Source organism: Panthera leo, chromosome B1 (assembly GCF_018350215.1).
Source record: "Panthera leo isolate Ple1 chromosome B1, P.leo_Ple1_pat1.1, whole genome shotgun sequence".
Classification (NCBI taxonomy): Eukaryota; Metazoa; Chordata; class Mammalia; order Carnivora; family Felidae; genus Panthera; species Panthera leo.
This window is the reverse complement of record NC_056682.1, coordinates 118,924,795-118,947,973: the sequence shown is the minus strand read 5'-3', so window position 1 is coordinate 118,947,973 and position 23,179 is coordinate 118,924,795. Positions and strand designations below refer to the sequence as shown.

At 36.7% G+C, this 23,179-nt stretch overlaps 1 protein-coding gene across 10 annotated transcripts in view; it reads right to left on the bottom strand.

Moving 5' to 3' along the window:
* Nucleotides 1-22,964, bottom strand: part of SLC9B1 (solute carrier family 9 member B1) — a 73,064-nt gene extending 50,100 nt beyond the window's left edge. Inside the window, exons 1-3 of one of the 10 annotated variants that reach the window (XM_042935798.1) lie at nt 22,853-22,958; nt 14,604-14,697; nt 1,873-1,942 (exon numbers count right to left, since the gene is read on the bottom strand). In XM_042935798.1, coding sequence (XP_042791732.1) covers nt 1,873-1,941 — 69 coding nt within the window. In that variant the 5' untranslated portion in view covers nt 1,942; nt 14,604-14,697; nt 22,853-22,958. Of the gene's footprint in view, nt 1-1,872; nt 1,943-4,141; nt 4,223-4,277; nt 4,298-14,603; nt 14,698-22,848 lie in introns of those variants that run through there. The other 9 variants (XM_042935797.1, XM_042935803.1, XM_042935804.1 and 6 more) reach the window with 9 other exon arrangements.
* Nucleotides 22,965-23,179: the final 215 nt, after the last annotated feature.

The following is a 23,179-nucleotide window of genomic DNA, read 5'->3' as shown; positions in this document are numbered from 1 at the left end:
GAGTGCACTTTGTAGAGCACCTTAATTTAGCTTTTATAGACTTGTCCCTGCCATTTTCATTTGTGGTTTATGCATACTGGATAAGTGAGCCTATAGTATAAGCAGAATAATTAAAAGTGTCCCTCTTCAGTCTTACTTCCAAAGATTATTCCATAAAACTTTTGTAGAATGAAAATACAACTGAGTTGGAAAGAAGGTGAAATATAATTCTACTTGGACTCATTTCATTTGAAAAATTATATAACTGGAAAAAAATGAAAAAAAAAGATCAAGCTTTCAGAAATTCAAGGCTCATGCTTCCACTGTTAATCATAGATAACATCCTTAGGTAGTTCATGAGTTTAGATACATCTTCCAGGCTTTAAATGCTGGTTAGTCTAACTATGAAACTGCTGATTTAGAAAAAAAAAAAAAAAAGGATACTGTAGTTTGTGAGAATATTAAAAGGCTTCTTCCAAGGTAAACAAAACAAGACAAACAAACAAACAAACAAAACAGAATAGAGTTAACCCTAAAATAAAGATCTTCAAATTTGCTTTACTGTCATTATGGTGTCTATGTGTGTGTGTGTGTGTGTGTGTGTACGCATGTATTCGCATGTGCACAAACAGGCCAACACTGTAAGTGTATTGTTAATACTCTGAGTGCAGTGGAGAGAGATGTGAGCTTATAGTGTAAGCAGACGTGTCTCTCTCCACTGCACTCAAATGAAGAGAGTGCACTGTCACAAGAAATGGTAACAAAGGCTAGAGGCATGGACAGATTAAGGAAGGGAAGAGGAAAGAAACATTTAGTAACTAGGGAGACAGAGGCACCACAGCAGCTGATGTAAATGAATTATGTGGTTCTTTAATAGCAAACTTCTTTAAAATTAATCATAATTAATCTGTTGGAGTTCTGGTATAGAGACTTTTTGGAAAGTCTGTCACTATACAAAAGGGCCAAGAATAGACACAAAGGTGAATTTTGATTAGTTTGGGTGAAAGTGCATATACAGTAAGACCATATTATTTTAAGTTTTATTATTTCAGAATGTATAATAAATTGACATAGACCAGGATGAAGTCTTTACAGATAAATAAAATAGTTAGAATCAATGACAAATGTTTTATATATTTAAAAGAAGATTTTTTGAGCCCTTAAGAACTATAGAAACCTCTTCCTATTTTAAAAAGTAAGCAATTTTTAAAAAGTAAATAATTTATAGTTCTAATTGTGAGCAATTACTATGTAGTAAAACTAGACCAACAAAACGTCTATTACTTACTCTATACACTTGGGAAAATAAAAACTTGGTTCTCTTCAAATATACAGCACAGTGTTTTAGTTAATTTAGATTTGTCTTTACCTCTTGTAGTTTAAATTACTGAGTTTTTCCTAGACGTGGCAAAAAATAATAAAACATATTTCCATTATTCCTAAAACCTGCCTTTTTTAGCCCCAAAATAATCTTTAGTCACCCCTTTCCATCTTTTCGTTCATTTTTCTCATTTCTTAGGACTTATTTAAATTAGTTATTTTCAGGGGTGCTTGGGTGGCTTTGTCGGTTAAGCGTCCAACTTCGTCTCAGGTCATGATCTCATGGTCCGTGAGTTCGAGCCCCATATCGGGCTCTGTGCTGACAGCTCAGAGCTTGGAGCCTGCTTCAGAGTCTGTGTCTACCTCTCTCTCTGTCCCTCCTTCGCTCTCACTCTGTCTCTGTCTCTCCAAAATAAATAAAGATTAAAAAATCTTTTAAATTACTTTTAAATGACCACTTCTCATTTTTTAACCAGACATACAATAGAAACTTAATAAGTAAACTTTAAAAATAAAATCTAAGATCAGATTGATTTTTATGTCTCATATTACAAAATAGTTTTAGGTTTTTACCTGAGGAGTTGTAGATGATGGGGTGTTTTTATCCTCCAAATGTTCATTTTGTGGTTCTGTGGTGTACATGCTAATATTTAAAAGAAAAATAATTTGAAAAAAAAGTACTATAAATCCATCTGAAACAAACATGGTTAAGCGGGATTAATTTTTTAATGATTTTTTATCATAAACTTGTATCACAGTCAAGTCAAATACCTTTATAGCTAAGACAGATCCAAATATTCATTGTAAAGTTATTAAGCAAAATCATGTGCATAAGTTTTAAAAACTTATTTATCACACAGAAATTTCAAAATTCTCAGTGGTTCATAATGTTGGGTCATATCTTAAGAGCAATACATAAGAAAACTCAGTTCTTTATTTTATGCACTGAAATAATTTCCACCATTGATTTACTCTATGTTCAGTCACATTCCTGTCAGAAGAGAGTACAAAAGTTTTTAAAATATGATCAACTACATTAATACTTACATCTATAAGTTACTGATACAGACTGTCTTTATATGCGGTCCATTTGAAAGATCATCCTTTACCCATTGCATTCCAGTGTCACCTTTGTTGTAAATCAGGTGACCACGTATATGTGAATTTATTTTTGGATTCTGTTCTGTTCCACCAGTCTATTTCTCTATCCTTATGCCAACACTACACTAGTAGTTGTATAATAGGAATTGTTATCTGGTGGTGTAAGCTCTCTAGCTTTGTTCTCCTTCAGAGTAGGATTGACTCTTTGTCTCTTTGTGTTTCCACATAAATTTTATTTATTTTTTTAAAAAAATTACTTTATTTATGTATTTATGTATGTATGTATGTATGTATGTATGTATGTATGTATGTATTTATTTATTTTGGAGGAGCGGTGGAGAGAGAACCTTAAGCAGGCTTCATGCTCAGTGGGGAGCCTGATATGGGGCTGGATCCCACTGCCCTTGGATCAGGACCCGAGCTGAAATCAAAAGTTTGGTACTCAATCTACTGAGCCACCCAGGTGCCCCTCCACATAAATTTTAGAATGAAGTTGTACATTCATACACATACACATACACATACACACTCTCTATATCTGGTGGAATTTTGACTAAAACTGCATTGATTCTGTAGATCAATTTGGGGAGAACTGACATCTTAACAATATTGAGTCTTGTAATACTTACACATTGTATACATCTCTCCATTTATTTAGATTTTCTTTAGTTTACCCTAATATTTGTAGTTTTCAGTGTAGAGGTCTTACATATCTTTCATTAGACTTATTCTTACATAGGCTTATTTCTAGGTAATGATGTTTTTTGAGATGTACCAAAAACAGTACCATTAAAAAAAAACCTGTTGCTTGTTTTTTGCTGGTATACAGAAATACAAGTAATTTTTATTTATTTACCTTGAACCTAGACCTTAATAAATTCACTTTATTCTAATAGTCTGTAGATTCTTTTGGATTTTCTAACTATACAAGCATGTCGTCAGCAAATATTTTTTAATTTCTTCCTTTCTCAATTTTATACATTTTTTAAAAGTTTATTTATTTTGAGAGAGAGAAAACACGAGCAGTGGAGGGGCAGAGAGAGGGGGAGAGAGAGAGAATCTTAAGCAGGCTCGGCACTATCAGCACAGAGGCTGAAGCGGGGCTTGATCTCACGAACCATGAGATCATGACTTGAGCTGAAATCAAGAGTCGGAGGCTTAACCAATTAAGCCTTTTTGTTTGTTTGTTTTTAACATGAAATTTATTGTCAAATTGGTTTCCATACAACACCCAGTGCTCATCCCAACAGGTGCCCTCCTCAATGCCCATCACCCATTTTGCCCTCCCCCCATCAACCCTCAGTTTATTCTCAGTTTTGAAGAGTCTCTTATGGTTTGCCTCCCTCCCTCTTGAACTTTTTTCCCCCCCTTCTGCTCCCCCATGGTCTTCTGTTAAGTTTCTCAGGATCCACGTAAGAGTGAAAACATGTGGTATCTGTCTTTCTCTGTATGGCTTGTTTCACTTAGCATAACACTCTCCAGTTCCATCCATGTTCCTACAAAAGGCCATATTTCATTCTTTCTCATTGCCAAGTAGTATTCCATTGTATATATAAACCACAATTTCTTTATCCATTCATCAGTTGATGGACATTTAGGCTCTTTCCATAATTTAGCTATTGTTGAAAGTGCTGCTATAAACATTGGGGTACAAGTGTCCCTATGCATCAGCAATCCTGTATCCCTTGGGCAAATTCCTAGCAGTACCAGGGCTAGTATCCAAAATCTATAAAGAACTCACCAATTTTTTTCTTTCTTTACTGCACTGGTTGTTAACCTGTATTTACAGTTGTTTTATATCCTTGCTGACCTTGGTATTGTCTGGATTTGTTTTAACATAGATCTGTTGGTAATAAATTCCTTCATTATTTGTTTACCTTAAATGTATTTCACCTTCACTTTTGAAAGGGATTCTCACTGAATACAGAATTCCATATTAGAAGTTATTTTCTTTAAGAATTTTAAAGATGTCTTCTGGCTCCCATAACTTCTGTTGAGAATTTAATTGTCATTCTTACTATGGTTCCTTTGAAGATGATATGTCTTTGGCTGATATTAATTATAGTTGTTATTTTTTTTCATTGTGGTAAAATATACATAACAAAACTTTACCATTTTAAAGTACACAGTTCACTGACATTAAGTACATTCACATTATTAAGCAACCATCACCACTATCCATCTCCAGAACTTTTTCACCATTCCAAACTGAAATTCTGCATCCAACTCCCCATTCTCTTTTCTCCTAATCCCCTGGCAACCACATTTTACCTTTCATCTCTATGAATTAGACTACCTCAAGTACCTCCAATAAATGGATTCACAATATTTGTCCTTTTGCATCTGGTTTATTTCACTTAGCATAAGGTCTTAAAAACTCATCCATTTTGTATCATGTATCAGAATTTCCTTCCTCTTTATGGATGAAAAACATCCCATTGGATGTATATATCACATTTTGTTTATTCATTCATTCACTTATGGATATTTGTGTTGTTTCTACCTTTTGGCTATTGTGAACAATCCTAAGAACATGGGTGTGCAAATATCTGTTCAAGTCTCTGCCTGAAAGCTGCTAGATCATATGGTAATTGTTTCCTTTTTCAAGGAACTGCCTTACTGTTTTCCACAGTGAGTATGGCTATACCATCTTATATTCATACCAGCAATGCACAAAGGTTCCAATTTCTATGTATACTTGTCAGCACCTGTTATGTTGTTTTTTGATAATAGCCATCTTAATGGGTTTGAAATGGTATCTCATTGTGGTTTTCATTTCCATTCTCCTAATGATTACTGAGCATCTTTCATGTGCTTATTGACCATTTGTATATCTTCTTTAGAAAATATCTGTTCTAGTCTTTGCCCAGTTATTAATTGGGTTATTTATTTTTTGTTTTCAAGTTGTAAGGGTTTTTTATATATTCTGTGTATTAATCACTTACCTGATACATTATTTACAAATATTTTGTCACTGTGGGTTGCCTTTTCTCTCTGTTAATGGTGTTTTTCAATACACAAAAGTTTTTAATTTTGATGTAGTCCAATTTCTTTCTTTTATTGCCTGTGCTTTGGCTATCTTATCCAAGAAACCATTGCCAAATTCAATATCATGAAGTTTACTCCCATATTTTAAGAGTTTTATAGTTCTAGTTCTTGCAGTCATAGTCATTTTAACATCTTTGTTTGCTAACTGCTAACTAAAAATTCTGAGTCACCTTTGAATCTGTTCCTATTTTCAATTTTCTATCTTGGCTGGTAGTCATATAGTATTGTCTAATAGCTAGCATGGCTAATAAGTTGTATTGAAAACTTGACATTGTGTATAAAAATTCAGTCTCTAGATAATATCTTGCTCCAGACAGAAATATGTGGAGTGGGGACAGTGTTAATCACTAAGCAAAATCAGAGCTTGGTTGAGACAGCTTTGCAACTTTCAGTTTTTACCTCAATGTGTCCCAATTTCTGGGGAATAGTTCTCTAAGAATTTTGCCTTAGATGATGTACTCCCCAAATTATGGTAGCCTCACCTATTTTCCACAGATCAGGATACCTTACCACTTCCCCTTTGGTTTACTCCTTTTGTTCTTGCTTTACTATCCCAGAATAGCTGAATAAACTTCTCCACGGTGACATAGCTATAAATAAGGAGTTAGGTGGGGCCAGAATCAGGCAGCTGGTTCCAGAGCCTACACTTTTTTTTTTTAAATATAATTTATTGTAAAATTTGTTTCCATACAACACCCAGTGCTCATCGTGACAAGCGCCCTTCTCAATGCCCATCACCCACTTTCCCCTCTCCCCCACCCCCCATCAACCCTCAGTTTGTTCTCAGTATTTAAGAGTCTTTTATGGCTTGCCTCCCTCCCTCTCTGTAACTTTTTCCCCCTTTGCCCCTTCCCTTCCCCCTCCCCCATGGTCTTCTGTTAAGTTTCTCAAGATCCACACATGAGTGAAAACATATGGTATCTGTCATTCTTTGGCCTGACTTATTTCACTTAGCATAATACCCTCCAGTTCCATCCATGTTGCTGCAAATGGCCAGATTTCATTCTTTCTCATTGCCAATTAGTATTCCATTGTGTATATAAACCACAATTTCTTTATCCACTCATCAGTTGATGGACATTTAGGCTCTTTCCATAATTTGGCTATTGTTGAAAGTGCTGCTTAAATATTCGGGTACATGTGCCCCTATGCATCAGCACTCCTGTATCCTTGGGTAAATTCCTAGCAGTGCTATTGCTGGGTCATAGGATAGTTCTATTTTTAATTTTTTGAGGAACCTCCACACTGTTTTCCAGAGCAGCTGCACCAGTTTGCATTCCCACCAATAGTGCAAGAGGGTTCCCATTTCTCCACATCCTCACCAGCATCTATAGTCTCCTGATTTGTTCATTTTAGCCACTCTGACTGGTGTGAGTTGGTATCTCAGTGTAGCTTTCATTTGTATTTCCCTGATGATGAATGTTGTTGAGCATCTTTTCACGTGTCTGTGGCCATCTGATGTCTTCTTTAGAGAAGTGTCTATTCATGTCTTCTGCCCATTTCTTCACTGGATTATTTGTTTTTTGGGTGTGGAGTTTGGTGAGTTCTTTACATATTTTAGATACTAACTCTTTGTCCAATATGTCATTTGCAAATATCTTTTCCCATTCTGTCGGTTGCCTTTTAGTTTTGTTGATTGTTTCTTTTGCAGTGCAGAAGGTTTTTATCTTGATGAGGTCCCAATAGTTCATTTTTGCTTTTAATTCCCTTGCCTTTGGGGATGTGTCAAGTAAGAAATTGCTGTGGCTAAGGTCAAAGAGGTTTTTTCCTGCTTTCTCCTCTAGGGTTTTGATGGTTTCCTGTCTCACATTCAGGTCCTTTATCCATTTTGAGTTTATTTTTGTGTATGGTGTAAGAAAGGAGTCTAGTTTCATTCTTCTGCATGTTGCTGTCCAGTTCTCCCAGCACCATTTGTTAAAGAGGCTGTCTTTTTTCCATTGGATACTCATTCCAGTTTTGTCAAAGATTAGTTGGCCATACATTTGTGGGCCCAATTCTAGGGTCTGTGTTCTATTCCATTGGTCTATGTGTCTGTTTTTATGCCAATACCATACTATATTGATGATCACAGCTTTGTAGTAGAGGCTAAGGTCTGGGATTGTGATGCCTCCCGCTTTGGTTTTCTTCTTCAGTATTACTTTGGCTATTCGGGGTCTTTTGTGGTTCCATACAAATTTTAGGATTGTTTGTTCTAGCTTTGAGAAGAATGCTGGTGCAATTTTGAGTGGGATTGCATTGAATGTGTAGATTGCTTTGGGTAGTATTGACATTTTAACAATATTTATTCTTCCAATCCATGAGCATGGAATGTTTTTCCATTTCTTTGTATCTTTTTCAATTTCCTTCATAAGCTTTCTGTAGTTTTCAGCATACAGATCTTTTACATCTTTGGTTAGGTTTATTCCTAGGTATTTTATGGTTCTTGGTGCAACTGTAAATGAGATCAGTTTCTTTATTTCTCTTTCTATTGCTTCATTATTGGTGTGTAAAAATGCAACTGATGTCTGTACATTAATTTTGTACCCTGCAACTTTGCTGAATTCATGTATCAGTTCTAGCAGACTTTTGGTGGAGTCTTTTGGGTTTTCCATGTAGTGTAACATGTCGTCTGTGAAAAGTGAAACCTTGACTTCATCTTTGCCAATTTTGATGCCTTTGATTTCCTTTTGTTGTCTGTTTGCTGATGCTAGCACTTCCAACACTATGTTAAACGACAGTGGTGAGAGTGGACATCCCTGTTGTGTTCCTGATCTCAGGGGGATAGCTCTCAGTGTTTCCCCATTAAGGATGATATTAGCTGTGGGCTTTTCATAAATGGCTTCTATAATGTTCAAGTATGTTCCTTCTATCCCGACTTTCTTGAGGGTTTTCATCGAGAAAGGATGATGTGTTTTGTCAAATGCTTTTTCTGAATCTATTGACGGGATCATATGGTTCTTAATCTTTTCTTTTATTAATGTGATGTATCACATTGATTGATTTGAGAATATTGAACCAACCCTGCAGCCCAGGAATGAATCCCACTTGATCATGGTGAATAATTCTTTTTATAGGCTGTTGAATTCGATTTGTTAGTATCTTGAGAATTGTTGCATCCACATTCATCAGGGATATTGGCCTGTAGTTCTCTTTTTTTGCTGGGTCTCTGTGTGGTTTAGGAATCAAAGTAATACTGACTTCATAGAATGAGTCCAGAAGTTTTCCTTCCCTTTCTATTTTTTGCAACAGCTTGAGAAGAATAGGTATCAACTCTCCTTTAAATGTCTGGTAGAATTCCCCTGGGAATCCATCTGGTCCAGGACTCTTATTTTTGGGAGATTTTTGATGACTGATTCAATTTCCTCACTAGTTATGGGTCTGTTCAAATTTTCTATTTCTTCCTGTTTGAGTTTTGGTAGTGTGTGGGTGCTTAGGAATTTGTCCATTCCTTCCAGGTTGTCCAGTTTGTTGGCATATAATTTTTCATAGTATTCCCTAATAATTGCTTGTATTTCTGAGGGATTGGTTGTAATAAATCCATTTTCATTTGTGATTTTATCTATTTGCATCCTCTCTCTTTTTTTTGAGAAGCCTGGCTAGAGGTTTATCAATTTTGTTTATTTTTTCAAAAAAACAACTCTTGGTTTCATTCATCTGTTCTACTGTGTTTTGTATTCTATGTTGTTTATTTCTGCAGAGCCTACACTTTTAAAATTAAAGTTCCTATAATATGCCAGAAACTCTGCCAGACACAGATGAAAATTTTCACAAGGAAATGGCAATAATAAATCCATTTTCAAAAAGAGAGAAGAAAAATCTATCAAATATCTAACTTTTTGGCTTTTCCATTTTAGAAAAGAAACTATTAAAAATAAGGGCCCTAGAAAAACTTTAAAATAGAGCATAATGAGTAAGTTATAGGGACGCCTGGGTGGCTCAGTCAGTTAAGTTTCTGACTCTTGATTTTGGGTCAGGTCATAATCTCACAGTTCATGAGATTGGATTCTGCGTGGGGCTCTGTACTGACAGCGCAGATCTTGCTTGGGATTCTCTCTCTTTCTCTCAAGTAAATAAATATTTTAAAGAATAGTAACAGAAGGCTAACATTATTTAGAAATAGCTCATAGGAAATCAATTTATAAAAGTGTTACAATCCCTAGCCATCATTTCATTGCCTGTCATCCTGCCTTCTACATGCCCCTCACCTCCCAAGCCCCTTCACTGAGTACTCTGGAACTTCTGCTAGACTATTATCAAACTCTCAGCCTCTTACATTTTCAACCTATTTTCAGAGCATTTTCTCAAATTCTGTGTTCTATCTGAAACCAAGCACTTCCCTTAAGGACACTTCTTTCCCTATGGTTCTCTTACATAATATCTGTTTATTTGCTACCATTCTTTCTGACACCCTACTGCTATTTCTAAACATTATTATTATTAAAATTTTTTTTAAATGTTTATTTATTTTTGAGAGACAGAGCATGAGCAGGGGAGGGGCAGAGAGAGAGGAAGACACAGAATCTGAAGCAGGCTCCAGGCTCCAAGCTGTCAGCACAGAGCCTGATATGGGGCTCAAACTCATGAATTGAGAGATCACGACCTGAGCCGAAGTCGGACACTCAACCAACTGAGCCACTCAGGTGCCCCACTAAACATTAATTTTAAAAACCTTGCTGCTTTGAAACTTGTGTAATTTGACAACACCACCTTCTCTCTCTTCTAATCTCTGTAATTTACTGACCTCATCTTGGTCCCTTTCCATTATTCACCAAAAGCATGAGCACATCAAATTTGTAATGCTTGTGAGTCTTAAACATACACTTGGATAATTCAGCTACTACCTTGGTTCCTCAGTTCTTTACTTCCTTTCCAATAAAGGAAAGGCCATACTAGACCCTTCCATAATCTGAAATGTTCTATAATCAATAATCACTAATTCAAACATCTACTTGTAAAAATATTACCTTATCTTCTTTCAGTTTGCTTGTTCAATTGCATTTGCTTCATCCCTACCAATTAATCTTTAACATCAGGATGTGTAGTGCAATGATACTTTTAGTTCAGACTTTAGCCCTTTCCCTCATTACTTCCTTTTGTATTTGATGTGTGATCTACCATCTCCAAAATATTACTAATATCCTAGTCTCCTGAAATATGGTTACTATTGTACCTTTTTAGAAAAATCTTGATCCTGCACTGACCTTATTATCTCATATTTTGATTCACTTATTTGAGCAACTGAATACTGCCATAGAAAGTTACACTAGAGAAACCTGGCATCACTATAAATTCATAACCAACAGCCTCTAGTGGGCCTTTAAAATGGACCAAACCCAACATATACATTCTGTCAACTCATTTTCCCCAACAACTATTCCAAACCTTTTCCACTCTTCTCAAACCATAGATCCTCCACATATTCCCCTTAATTCTCAGTAGATAACCTTACCTCCAATTTACATATATAAATCTAGCTTCCTCTCTTCTTAAAGGAAGTGTCCCTCCTCCTAAGGCAATCAGAGCATGTGCATTTTAGATTATATTCCTTCCTATATTCTCAAGAATTTTATACTATCAATGATCCTTCTCTGCCTGTACCAACTATCTCTCCCCTTGTACTTCCTTTTAACCAGATCCTTCCCAATGACTTTTAAATGAGTTCATCTTAATAAAAGTTTCCCAGAAACCCATCTGCCCATTTAGTTACTGCCCCGTCTGTCTCTGTTCCTTTACCAATAAACTTTTTGGAGAGTCAGCAGTTCTCAGTCTTTTTTTCTCCATGAACTACTCACCCTTCATTGTTCTCTAGTTGAAGATTCTACTCCTTTCACTCCAAAAAAACAGTTCTAGCAAAAATCATTAGTAATCTCCAAGTGACCACATGACATGATAAAACACTCTTCTTTTGGTTCTTGTTAAACCACTCTCTCATATCTCCCCCTCCCCGCCCCCATACCTTTCTTCTTATTCCTTCCCTGTCTCCTTTACAGGATCATCCTTCTCAATTGTTAAAAGTTGGGAATCCTGAAGTTTCCATCTCTCAATCCTCTACCAGTTCACTGGCTTTAGGATATAGACAAAAATACTTAACACAATTGTCTTAGTTCAGATTACCACAACAAAGCACCACAGACTGGGTGGCTTATAAATAACAGAAATTTATCCCTCACAATTCTGGAGGTTGCACATCCAAAATCAGGGTCTCAGCAAGTAGGGTGGAAAGTCTTCTTCCAGGTAACAGACTGCCAACTTCTGTTATATCCTCCCATGGCAAAACGTGAGGCAGAGAGCTCCCTGGGGTTGGTTGCTTTTATAAGGGTATTAATCCCTTTATAAGGAATCTACTTTCATGGAACTTCCAAAGGTCCCACCTCCTAATACTATCATATTGAGGGTTAAGATTTCAATATATGGGCACATCTGGCTGGCTCAGTTGGTTAAGCATCCAATTTTTGATTTTGGCTCAGGTCATGACCTCATGGTTCTTAAGATCAAGCCTTGATTAGGGCTCTGCGCTCACAGCAAGGAACCTGCTTGGGATTCTCCCTCTCCCTCTTTCTGTCTCTACCCTGCTCACATGCTCTCTCTCTCCAAAAATAAATAAACTTTAAAAAAGTTTCAATATATGAATTTGGGGAGAGACACATTCGGTCCATTGCAATGACCTATAGGATTCTGCACAATGTGGTCCCTGGCTCCCTCTTTAGCCTAATTCATACCATTGCCCATCCATTTTCCCCCCACTCTTAGCCACTCTGTTTTTTTCAGTTCCCTGAAATTGCTAGGTTCCTTCTGTAGGGCCTTAACACTTACTTTTCTCTCTAATTTGAAACACTCTCTACCACCATCTCCCTTTCATTTGGTTAACTCCTTTTCATCCTTCTGCTCAAGGAACATATCCTCAGAGAAATATTTATGACATCACTTCTGCCCCTAGCTAAGTCAGGTCCAGTTATTATATGCTCTTACAGTATCTTGATCATTTTCTTCAGAACATTTATCTCAGTTTGTAATTGTGTATCCATTAGTGATTGTTTAATGTGTTAGCCTCATTAGGCTATAGACTCCATAATAGTGCCCATTTTATTTTTCAATTTTCTTCTCATTTTGTTTTTCAATCTCTTTATCCCATTCTCTTCCTCAGATAAGATAGTTTCTATTTATCTATCAAGTTCACTGATTTTCCCTCATTCATTTCCATTCTGCTGTTGAGTCTATCCAGTTAATTTTTATTTCAGATACTGTATTTTTTAGTTTGAAACTTTTTGTTTCTTTAGTTTCTATTTTTCTGCTATTAATGTGTATCTTCCCATTCATTACAATCATAGTTTACCACAACGAAACAGTTACAATAATAGCTGCTTTAACCTCTGTCTGATAATTCCAATATCTGTGTCATTTTGGATTGGCATCTATTGATTTTCTTTTCTCGTAAGACATTCATTTCCTAGTTCTTCATATGTCAAGTACTTTTGGAGTATATCCTTGACATTTTGCTGTGTAGACTCTGGGTCCTGTTAAAATCCTATGAAAAATATTTAAATTTGTTTGTCTCAGTAGGTAATCAACTTGTTCAGGTGCAGATCATAAGCTCTCTCTTACTTTCTGTGGGCACTGGTTCCAATCTCATTTGTTTTCAAAGCCTTTGCTTTGCGGTTTTGGGTGTGTTCCAGCATGAACCACTCAGGGGTTATTCTGTGACTTGAGCAGTGTTTTTTCCCTCCATATTTATTTTAAATTAAAAATTCTTTATCTTACTTTAGTTCTTAAAGCCCTTGCAATGCTGCTTTAGGCCTGTCTCCTGCATGCACAGCTGGAGGTGACCCAAGGCATCTTGTTGTGTTCATATACAGAACTAAGGAACCTCATTCTCCAGCTTTTCCCTCTCCTAAATCTGTACCCTGCTATATCTCTCAAAGTCTCTTTCCCTGGTTTCTCTGGTCAGAAGATGGGGTTTTTTCCTCTGAGTTATAGCTGCCCATAATGTCATAAATAGGGCCTGCCCTTGGGAAAAAAACCACAAAAGGAAAACAACAACAACAACAACAAGGATTCTTCACATTCTCTTCAAATGATAGAGTCCATTTTCCCAGATCTTCAGGCCATAAAAATAGGTTTCCTATTGTACTTTTAACCTTCTGTGCTGTCCTTGCATGGTTTTATCACTGAAGCCTGTCTTCAGGTCAAAGCTGCAAGAGCAAAAGAAATTCACCGTGTGGTTTTGACTCTCCACAATCCACCTCCTTTTGTTTACTTTTCGATCTCAGGTAGTTGCTCTTCACATTTTGCCCAGAGTTTTTTTTATTGTGAGCAGTAAAAAAAAAGAGGTTGCAGTAGACCTATTACATCTTGGAGGGAACTGGAAGGCTATATGCTCCACAAGAGAGAGGGACAATATCTGGTTTTACCCTTGATCTACATAGTGCCTACCACATGGTAGGCCCTCAAGAAATATGTGTGGAATAAATATTGAGTGAACTGAGAATTTTAAATGCCAGATATTCAAAATGACAACAAAACCAAAAATATTTCTGGATGTTAACAAAAAAAGGCATCTTTTGTAGAAGAGTAAGATTGCCAACACCAAGAACAGGCTTTACAAATACATTATGAAAAAGGAAGCAAATTATAGAATGACGAAGATCCTTAATGATTATGCTGCAAAGACAGGCAGGAAATCAACAGGACAACTTAGTAAAAGGTTCTGTTCCTATAGAAAAAGACTAAAGAGTAGAAGTTTTGAAGAACTAGGTAGGACCCTGGCTAGGATAGATTTTTGATACAAAAATGGAGGAAGGTAAGGAAGAATATCCAGATACTTGAGTAATGTAGGGATCAGAAGCAGGCTAGGCAGGGTATTTAACCCTTAACTCTCTCCCTATTGCCCTCTTCTCTCTCTCTCTTTTTTTTTTTTTAACACTGTGCTTATCTCCTTTCCTCTTTGATCTAGATATCTCCTTCTATTTTCCTTTGGACTTCTTGCTTCCCCTAGGACCTCTTTATCTATTACATAATCAAATTTTCAAAAGTCGATTTCCTTAATATAATACAAATTTTATAATTTAAAATGTAGTTCTCCTAATAACATTCTTAGGAGTCAATTTCTTGACAGAAAAAATCTTGTCAACAGCTCTGTGCAATTATGTGAAATAAATTTGATATAAGCAAAAGCCTACCTGTATATATCAGAAGTAATTGTGGTAATCCAGGTGTCTAAGGATTACAGTGACTGTATTCTGGTACGAGTCCTCTCATTATACGTCTGGATAGCTGGCATAATGGAAAGAATGAGGGCTTTGAAATCAGAAATACACTAGTTGTACGATCTTGGGGAAATTATAGTATCTTGTCATCTTTTAATGAGCATAGTACTATCTACTTTTCTTACTTTACACTTACAGCTAGAGAAAGCAGGATACAATTTGAGACAAGTCCATCAAGTTTGATTTTACTAGACATCAGGGCATGCTTTTTGTACACTAACAAACAGAAGACTTCAAAGTGGTTTATATTTTAGTATCTTATATTTATGATCACCTCAATTTCTTTTTAAATTTTTAGGCTATTATTTATTTCAATAAGGTTCTTAAAAATCTCATTTGGAATAAGGCAGAAATAAATAAATATGTGCCACATATCTTGCTATCATGGGGATAAAGTAAGATATTTGTATAGTTCATAGCAAAAGCTATGGTAATCAATTAATAATTTTTATTATAAATAGGAACTGTTGTCATATTGCTAAACTTTGCTTTTACAGTAGTGGAAAATTTGGGGTGCCTGGGTTTCTCAGTTGGTTAAGTGTCTGACTCTTGATTTTGGCTCAGATCATGATCTCACTTTGTGAGTTCAAGCCCTGCATTGGGTTCTGCACTGACAGTGCAGAGACTGCTTAGGATTCTCTCTCTCCTTCTCTTTCTGCCCCTTCCCAATCATGTGCTCTCTCTCTCTCTCTCTCTCTCTCACTATCTCAAAGTAAATAAATAAACTTAAAAAAAAACCCACACAAATTAAAAAAAAATAGAGCAGTGGAAAATTTTGATGGATTTAGAAGTTCTAGTTTTATTAGAATGTTTCTTTGACTGTAAATATTAGTAATAGAAACAGTGTTGTATTATAGAATTGGGAATTCTAAGCTTCCTGCTTTTAATCTGCCACATAGCACTGAGTAAATTTCTTGTCACTTCATCTCCCTGTACCTCATTTTCAAATTTATAAAATGAGGTAGAGACGAAAGATGTTAGATGATCTAAGGTTTTTATCAGTTTTCTTTCTTGCTTTCTATTCTCTTATGGACCTACTAAGAAACGGCGTGAAAGAATACCAACACATGTTGCTTGGGAATTACACATCTTATATAAATATCATGTATGTATGTGTGTGTGTATGTATGTATATCACATAACAGAAATTAATTGTCTTTCTCTGGTGTGTGCTCTTGTTACTATACACTGTTCTTTGGGTTTATCATTTTGAAGCAATGTTGTGCAATGGCGACATCTAGTGAATATATCATATACCATTCAGCAAAATTTATGGCCAAAGAATAGTCCTTAAATATGGATAATTCACGCAGTGGTTTAGCTACATACTTTAAAATCATTTCTCATCTCTCTCCCCAGAAGATTTAAGAAATAACAATTAAGTTTTATAGTAGTGTTAAAATTGGATACATAACTGGAATTTCTTTCAAAAATCAGAATACTTACAGAGGTAAGTATAAACTATTCTAAGTGAGATTGCAACTTGTTTCCTTCCATTGAAAGCAGAGCTGGGATTTGAATTCATGTGTGTTTCAATATGTAGTCCATGCTCCGAGCCACTATGCATTACTGACATATAATGGTCATTTAACGTGTATTTATTACATGAACGTTTGGTAAAACATATGCATCATTATCTGCTTATATGTATTGCTTTAGGATCTTTGGAACTCGTGTTGTCCTTCATACAAAGAAGTCTTTGTGAGTGTACATCAAAGACCATTAAGTAAAAACTATAATGTAAGCCTTTCCAAACAGATGAATTTGAAAGCTATATCCACAAGGAGAATATTCTTTATACAGAGCATTCAAATTAGATCAGGGTTTTTTTGCTTGGCCTTTTTTTTTTTTTTTTTTTAAAGATAATGACTAGCTGGCATATTATTTAATCAGGACAATACAAATCTGGGCTAAACTAGTACTCCAATTCAAATTGACTTTGCCACTGTTAAAATTCCTATGGGAGTTAGTGTTTGTTCTCATTAATCAGGTGTTATCTTGAATTTTTATTCTTTTCAGATGCCTAGATCTTGTTTCCACAATAAAATAGTAAGGTATTCCAGGGTTCAGAGCATGATTTATATCCTTGACTTTTTGTTAGCCCCACTACAATGGTTTTTCTCACCAAATAATAAAGTTACCAACAACTTACCCAGAATCCATGGTTTTCCACAAAATGGCATCAAACCATCATGGCTTTCTCTCTAGTCCTCTTGACCCTACATTTCAGTCATACTGAACTACTAATTGTTCTCCTGTGCATTTTTGTTTTCTTTGCTTGGAATACCTTCCCACTGCATTTCTTCTTTGTAAATCATACCTATTGCTTAAGGGTCATTCCAATAGAACTTCCTGCAAGGTACAGCACAAAACTAGAAGTCGTCTTCCCTTTTTGAATTCTTACATCACTTTGTCACTTGTTCTACCTTCATTCTCTCTCTCTGGTTGTCCTTGGTCTTCTTTTCATCTATCCATCCTTTGAAAGTTGGGGTTGCTCAGCATTCTTCCCTATGCCCTCTTCTCACTCTATATACATTTCTTAAGAGACTTCTTTTACTCTCATGGCTCCAATTATGTCCAATATGCTGATGAGTCTGGCCTAGAGAAGCTCTGTTGAGATTCTAAGTAGTGTATTTAACAACTTATTGGATATCTCTACTTCATGGTCTTTACAAGCATCTTAAACTCAATATATGTACAACTGAACTCAAGAGCTTCCCCCACTAAATCTATTCCTTCTTCAGAGAATTTCCTATCTCAGAGAATGAAACCACCATCCACCTACTTGCTGAAATTAGAAACTGAGAACTCATTCCTTCTCTTTCCCTACTGACATTCAGTGAGTTACTAAATCATGTTAATACAAGCTCCTAAATAATTGAAAATTTTGTCCACTTTCTCTCAGTATAAATTGCCACTGTGCCAGCCCAGGCCATAAGCACTTTTTCACATACACCCTGTAACGGCCTTCCAACTGTTCTCCCCATGTCCAGTCTTGGTCCTCTGCTTGTAATCTCCACAATGCAGCATAAACTAAAATGTAGCATGATTCCGGCAACTTCCTGCCTAACATTCTTCAATGGCTTCCCATAGAAGAAAAAAGTCCAAGCTCCTTAAACTCATATTACAGAGCTCCCTTTAATAAGGGCTAACCTTGTTCCTGTCTATCTCCTCATTTTTTAAACTTCAGCCATGCTATTTTAGTTCTTAAAACTTGCCAAGCCTCATATCTCTGAGACTATACATTTTGTATGCTGTTTTCCAACCCTAAACCCCCATTTTTTGCACAACTAACTCTATCAGTTTAGAAGTCCTTCCTTTAGAAGTTTCTCTAAGATGCATCCTTATCATAGCATCCATCCCTTATCACAGCCTGTATCCCACTATTATAATTACTGATTTAACCTTCATCATTTTTTATTTGACAAATATTCAGCAAGAGCCCACCATATAACTGGTACTGTATTCATTTTCTTTTGTATATAGAATTTAGTCGATACCGGGTATTGTGGAAGCAATTATTGATTTAACTATTTTAATTATAATTATAAATACTAGTTTAACTATTATAATTATATTATTATGTTATATTTATAATTACTGGTTTAACTATCATCATTCTTTTATTTGACAAATATTCAGTAAGAGCCCACCATATAACTGGTACTGTATTCATTTTCCTTTGTATATAGAATTTAGTCGATACAGGGTATTGTGGAAGCATATATAGTATGTTGGAAAGGGCCCAAGAAATGCTACTTAGTGACTTGCATTTCCATGCATTTCCCTACTGGATTAAATCTGTGCTGATTTTGTAATCATTTCTGAGTTCTCTACCTAACACAGTAGATGGCAGGTAATTATCTAATCTCATTAACTGCTGAATTTTAAACACAAACAAAAAGTTTTTAAACTGTAAAAGGCCTCTAGCCAGCCATTACTTTCTACCTAGCAGAGTTTTTTGTTTTTTGGATATCACTTTGGATATAATAGAGTGTAAAAAGCAAAGAAACAAACCACTATAGTAAAAAAAAGAACAACCAAAAAACCCAAAAAACAAACAAAAAACAACCATGGGATTTTTGTCAGAACTCTGTGGTTAATAATTCTGCCACTTACTCGGTATGTGGCCTTGGTCAAGACCCTTAACCTCTTTGAGCCTCAGTTTCCTCATCTGAAAAAAGTAGTTATAAAATCAAATGAGATACGAGAAAATAAAAACATAGCACAAAATGTAAAAGGTTACCCCAATGCTATTATTATCATTATTATTATTATTATTATTAGCGTGAATACAGATCAATCAGGTTTCCCTATTACTGGTCATCCCAGCTCTACAGGCAACAGGATTTCCAAATTTTATCTTTCATCTTTACTTTCCCACTTAAGAGGTAGGCTTTTGCAATTTAATAAACACATATTGATGGAAGTGGTTAAAAAAAATTCACAAAGAAAACAAGCCAAAAAAATTAAATATTAAAGGAATAAGAGAGACAAAAGCAGCAGCCTATCTAGAATTTGGATATATGGATCAAAAAATAAATCAGATCACAATTTTTTATTTTTATTTTTTTATGTCAACTGGAAGGATAAGTGGCACAAAAGAGCAATGCTATGAGCTATTTCTCAGGAAAACTGTAACCTACTGAGTGGGCAGTCAGGATATTTAGGTTGAAGATCTCACTTAGCCACTAGAATATCCAGGTAAGCCAATCCTTATGGTCTTATGGCTCCTTGATCTCCTTGGCTCCTATGATCTTTTCCTCCACCCTATCTCAGCTACCCACTTACAAGGCTACAAATCTCAAATGGGCACTTGATCCTGCCTAGCTATGCTACTATGCTTCTGTAGTATTGCTATAGATGAATATTTGTGTCCCCTCACAACTCATATGTTGAAATCCTATCCTCCAATGTGATGGCATTAGGAGGTAGGGGGTCTTTGGTAGATGATTATGTCATGAGGACAGAACCCTTAGGAATGGGATTAGTGCTCTTAATAAGAGTTCTTGGGAGCTCTCTAATCCCTTTTGGCTTTCTATTAATCAGAAATAGGGCTCTCACCAGACACTGAATCTTCCAGCACCTTGATCTCAGACTTCCCAGCCTCCACAACTATGAGAAATAAAATTGCTTATAAGCCACCTAGTCTATGCTATTTTGTTGCAGCAGCCCAAACAGACTAAGACAAATGATTTCCTTCCATTCTCTAAAATGACTATTTTATTCCTTCTCTTCCTACCCAAACATTCTTTCTTTTCTCTCCTTACTGATCTTGCCTCAGACTTTCTATTTTATTGAGAAAAAGAGAATCACTATCAGGCAGAAACTCTTTCCTGAGATCACTAGATCTACTCATCTATCTGCATCTCTACCTATACTCACTGCCTTTCTTCTTATTACTACAAATTTTATGTTCATGTTCCTGAGCCAACACTGCTACATATTCCCTGGATCCCATTCCCTCTTGGTTTCTCAAAGACTTCACTCCTAAAATATACACATTCTCTCTTATACTATAATTTTTTTCTTCTCTGCTGAATAATTCCCATTAGCCTAGAAACATACTTAAGTGTCCCTATCTTTGAGAATTCTACTTTGACTCCACATACTCCTCTATTATCTACATTTCTCAGCTCTTCTTCCTGAAGTATCTTGAGATGTCTATAGTGCTGTATCTATTCTTCACATTACATTTTCTCTTCATCGTTCTTGTCAAGACACATAACCACTACATGTTGTCAAAATCCAATGATCAGATATCTTTATTTGACTTTTCAACGTGTTTCAATAGCACTGGCCGTGCTTTGTTGTCTTGACTTTTAAGTCACCGCACTCTTTGGATTTTCTTCCTACTTCACTGGCTACTCCTTACCCAATTCCTTTGCTTGCTTCTTTTCTTCTGCTTTACCCCTAATCATTGGAATCCTCTCTATGAATACACTTTATCCAGATAGTTTTTTCTACATGCTGATGTTCCTCAATTTTGTATCTTTGGTTCCTTACACAGAACTCAAGACACCAGATTTACTTTAGATTTCTAATAAGCATAGATCAAATTTTAGGTGAACAAAATAAAAACAGCCCCTTCCCAATGTACATAAACACACACACACACAGGTACTTTTTCTTCTTTAGTCTTTTTCATTTGGTAAATGTCACAACCATCCACTCAAATTCAAGACAAAAACATAGAAGATTCTCTTTTTTTCTCATCCCCTACATTCATAACATCACCAAATCTGTAGGTTCTGCCCCAAATATACCTTATATCCATCCACTTCTATACTATGTTAGCCCAAACTATTGTCATTCCTTCCTGGATCACAATCGTCTTCTGCTACTAATCTTGTCACCAACCCTATGATCAATTAACCACATAACAGGCAGAACACATCTATTTTCAATGAAAATCAGATTATATTACTCCCTTCCAGGAGAACTTCCTGCTGGTTTATCATCATGCTTTAAATGAATTCCAAACTTATTCTATGGGTAGATCCTCATGACCTATTCAAAGCCCTGTATGATTTGGCCCCTATCTCTTCAAGGTCAAGTTGTACCACTTAATCCACACTGAAGCTAGAGCAGTCTTTATGGTGTTCCTTGAAAGAGTCAAGCTCTTTCCTACTGTAGGATTTTTGCAATTGGAATTCCATTTAACTTCAATGCTTTGATCCTACTATTTCTGTGGTTTTTTTTTTTTTTTTTTTTTTTTTTAGATCACTGAGGTGTTAGCACATGTCAGGTCTTCAGAGAGCCCTTCCTTAACCAATCAATCTAAGACAACCTCTTCCCCAGTCTCTCTCACTTCATACTGTTTTACTTCTTGACTACACTTAACATTATCCAAAATTTCCGCATTCCTATCTCGTTGCTTTGCTCACTAAATCTTAAGTTCCATGAGAATAGGAATCTTGCCAGTCTTTCTTACCATTGTATTCAGAATAACTGGCAAAACAGATTTCCTAGAGATATTTAATGAATGTCTGTTCCTGAGTGAATCACTCACTCTATCTGATCTCTCATATTTGCAGACTTGCTAGTGCTAGACTTAGCTCTGGGTGCAGGGAATACAAAAACGAATAAGGCATGGCTCCTTGAGGATCTCATCCATTCGTCTCTTCAACAAATATTTACTGAATGTATATTATACTAAGCTCCAGGTACTATTAAATCTGTTTAGTGAAAATATGAAAATAATGTACAACATGAGATGTACCATAAACATGTTACTTTAGATGGTACTATTATTGCACTCGCCTCTTCCCTCTTGTTAGGTAACGGGCAGGAGCTCATGACAAGAGACAGCCAACTGATAAAAATGGCTAATATACATTTTGGTATTCACAGAAGGCAATAAATAGGAATGCGCTCTTCATAAGCACATAGTGACTAAACCCTTTGGGGTCATGAATTCTTTAGCTGAGATAGTAACAAGTGTTAACTTTCACACTGCTCTTGCACAAATTACAATTTTATTTACGCTTATGGAGAATTAGGGAATACCCACGTCAATTGCTCCTCTCCATCTAATTTTTCAGGGACCTGGTATGGGCCTGCAGCGCTCTTGTAACTCCTGAATGCTGTATACTGGACACATGGTACCTGTACAACAGTTGCTCTTAGTCTCTTCAAAAGCATTGAGCTAAAGGGCTTGTCCAGTGTAATAAAGCCAACAGAAACAGGCTGGGGAGGGGGAACTGAGAGGTGGGTAGGTTAGGGAGGAAAGCCTTCCCAGGATCAGCTACCAATCCTGGAACACACGTCCGGTCACAGGAGCACGTTAAAGTTCATTTGCACATATTCACCCTTTGGACAACAGTCTACCCTTAATAAAACTAATTTTGCAGTCAGTCTTGACTGACAGATCTTTTTTCTTGCGAGTTATCTGTAAAATGAAAGGAACAGAGAAGGAAGGGAGAGAATAAAGAAGACAGCGATGTGGGATGAGGGAGTAAAGAAACGAGTCAGGGGGAGGAGAGAAAAAAGGTCTGTGGCTGTTTCCCCAGCTTCTGACAAAGGAGCCCACGTCTGCTTCTGAAGCGGGAGGAAAGGAGCTCCACGGGCCTACAGGAAGGGAAGGACGGCACAGGATGAGGGGCCAGTGCCCAAGGGCCTGGAAAGGGTGAGAGTTGTTGAGAAAAATGGACCATACCTACAATTCCTTCAGCATCCCTCGCTACCCCGGGAGCGGTCCTGGCGCCCAGCAACTGCCGCGTAGACCACGCGCCGCTCTGGGGGAAAAGCCGCCAGGGCACGAACTCCGCGCGGGTGCTGGGGCCAGACTAATGGCCGCCGGCTCAGCCAAGGGCAGCGGGGCGGGGTCTGGGTGGGGTCTGGGCGGGGCTGGCAGCAGCAGGGCGGGGCTAATGGAGGCCCCGCGTTTAAGCGGACTGCCGGCTGCTCTGCCCTGCGAAGGCTCGGGTTTGGGGGTTCCCGGCGACGGCGTGGTGTGCTTTCAGTCTATTCGACCCTTTCCTTCCCAC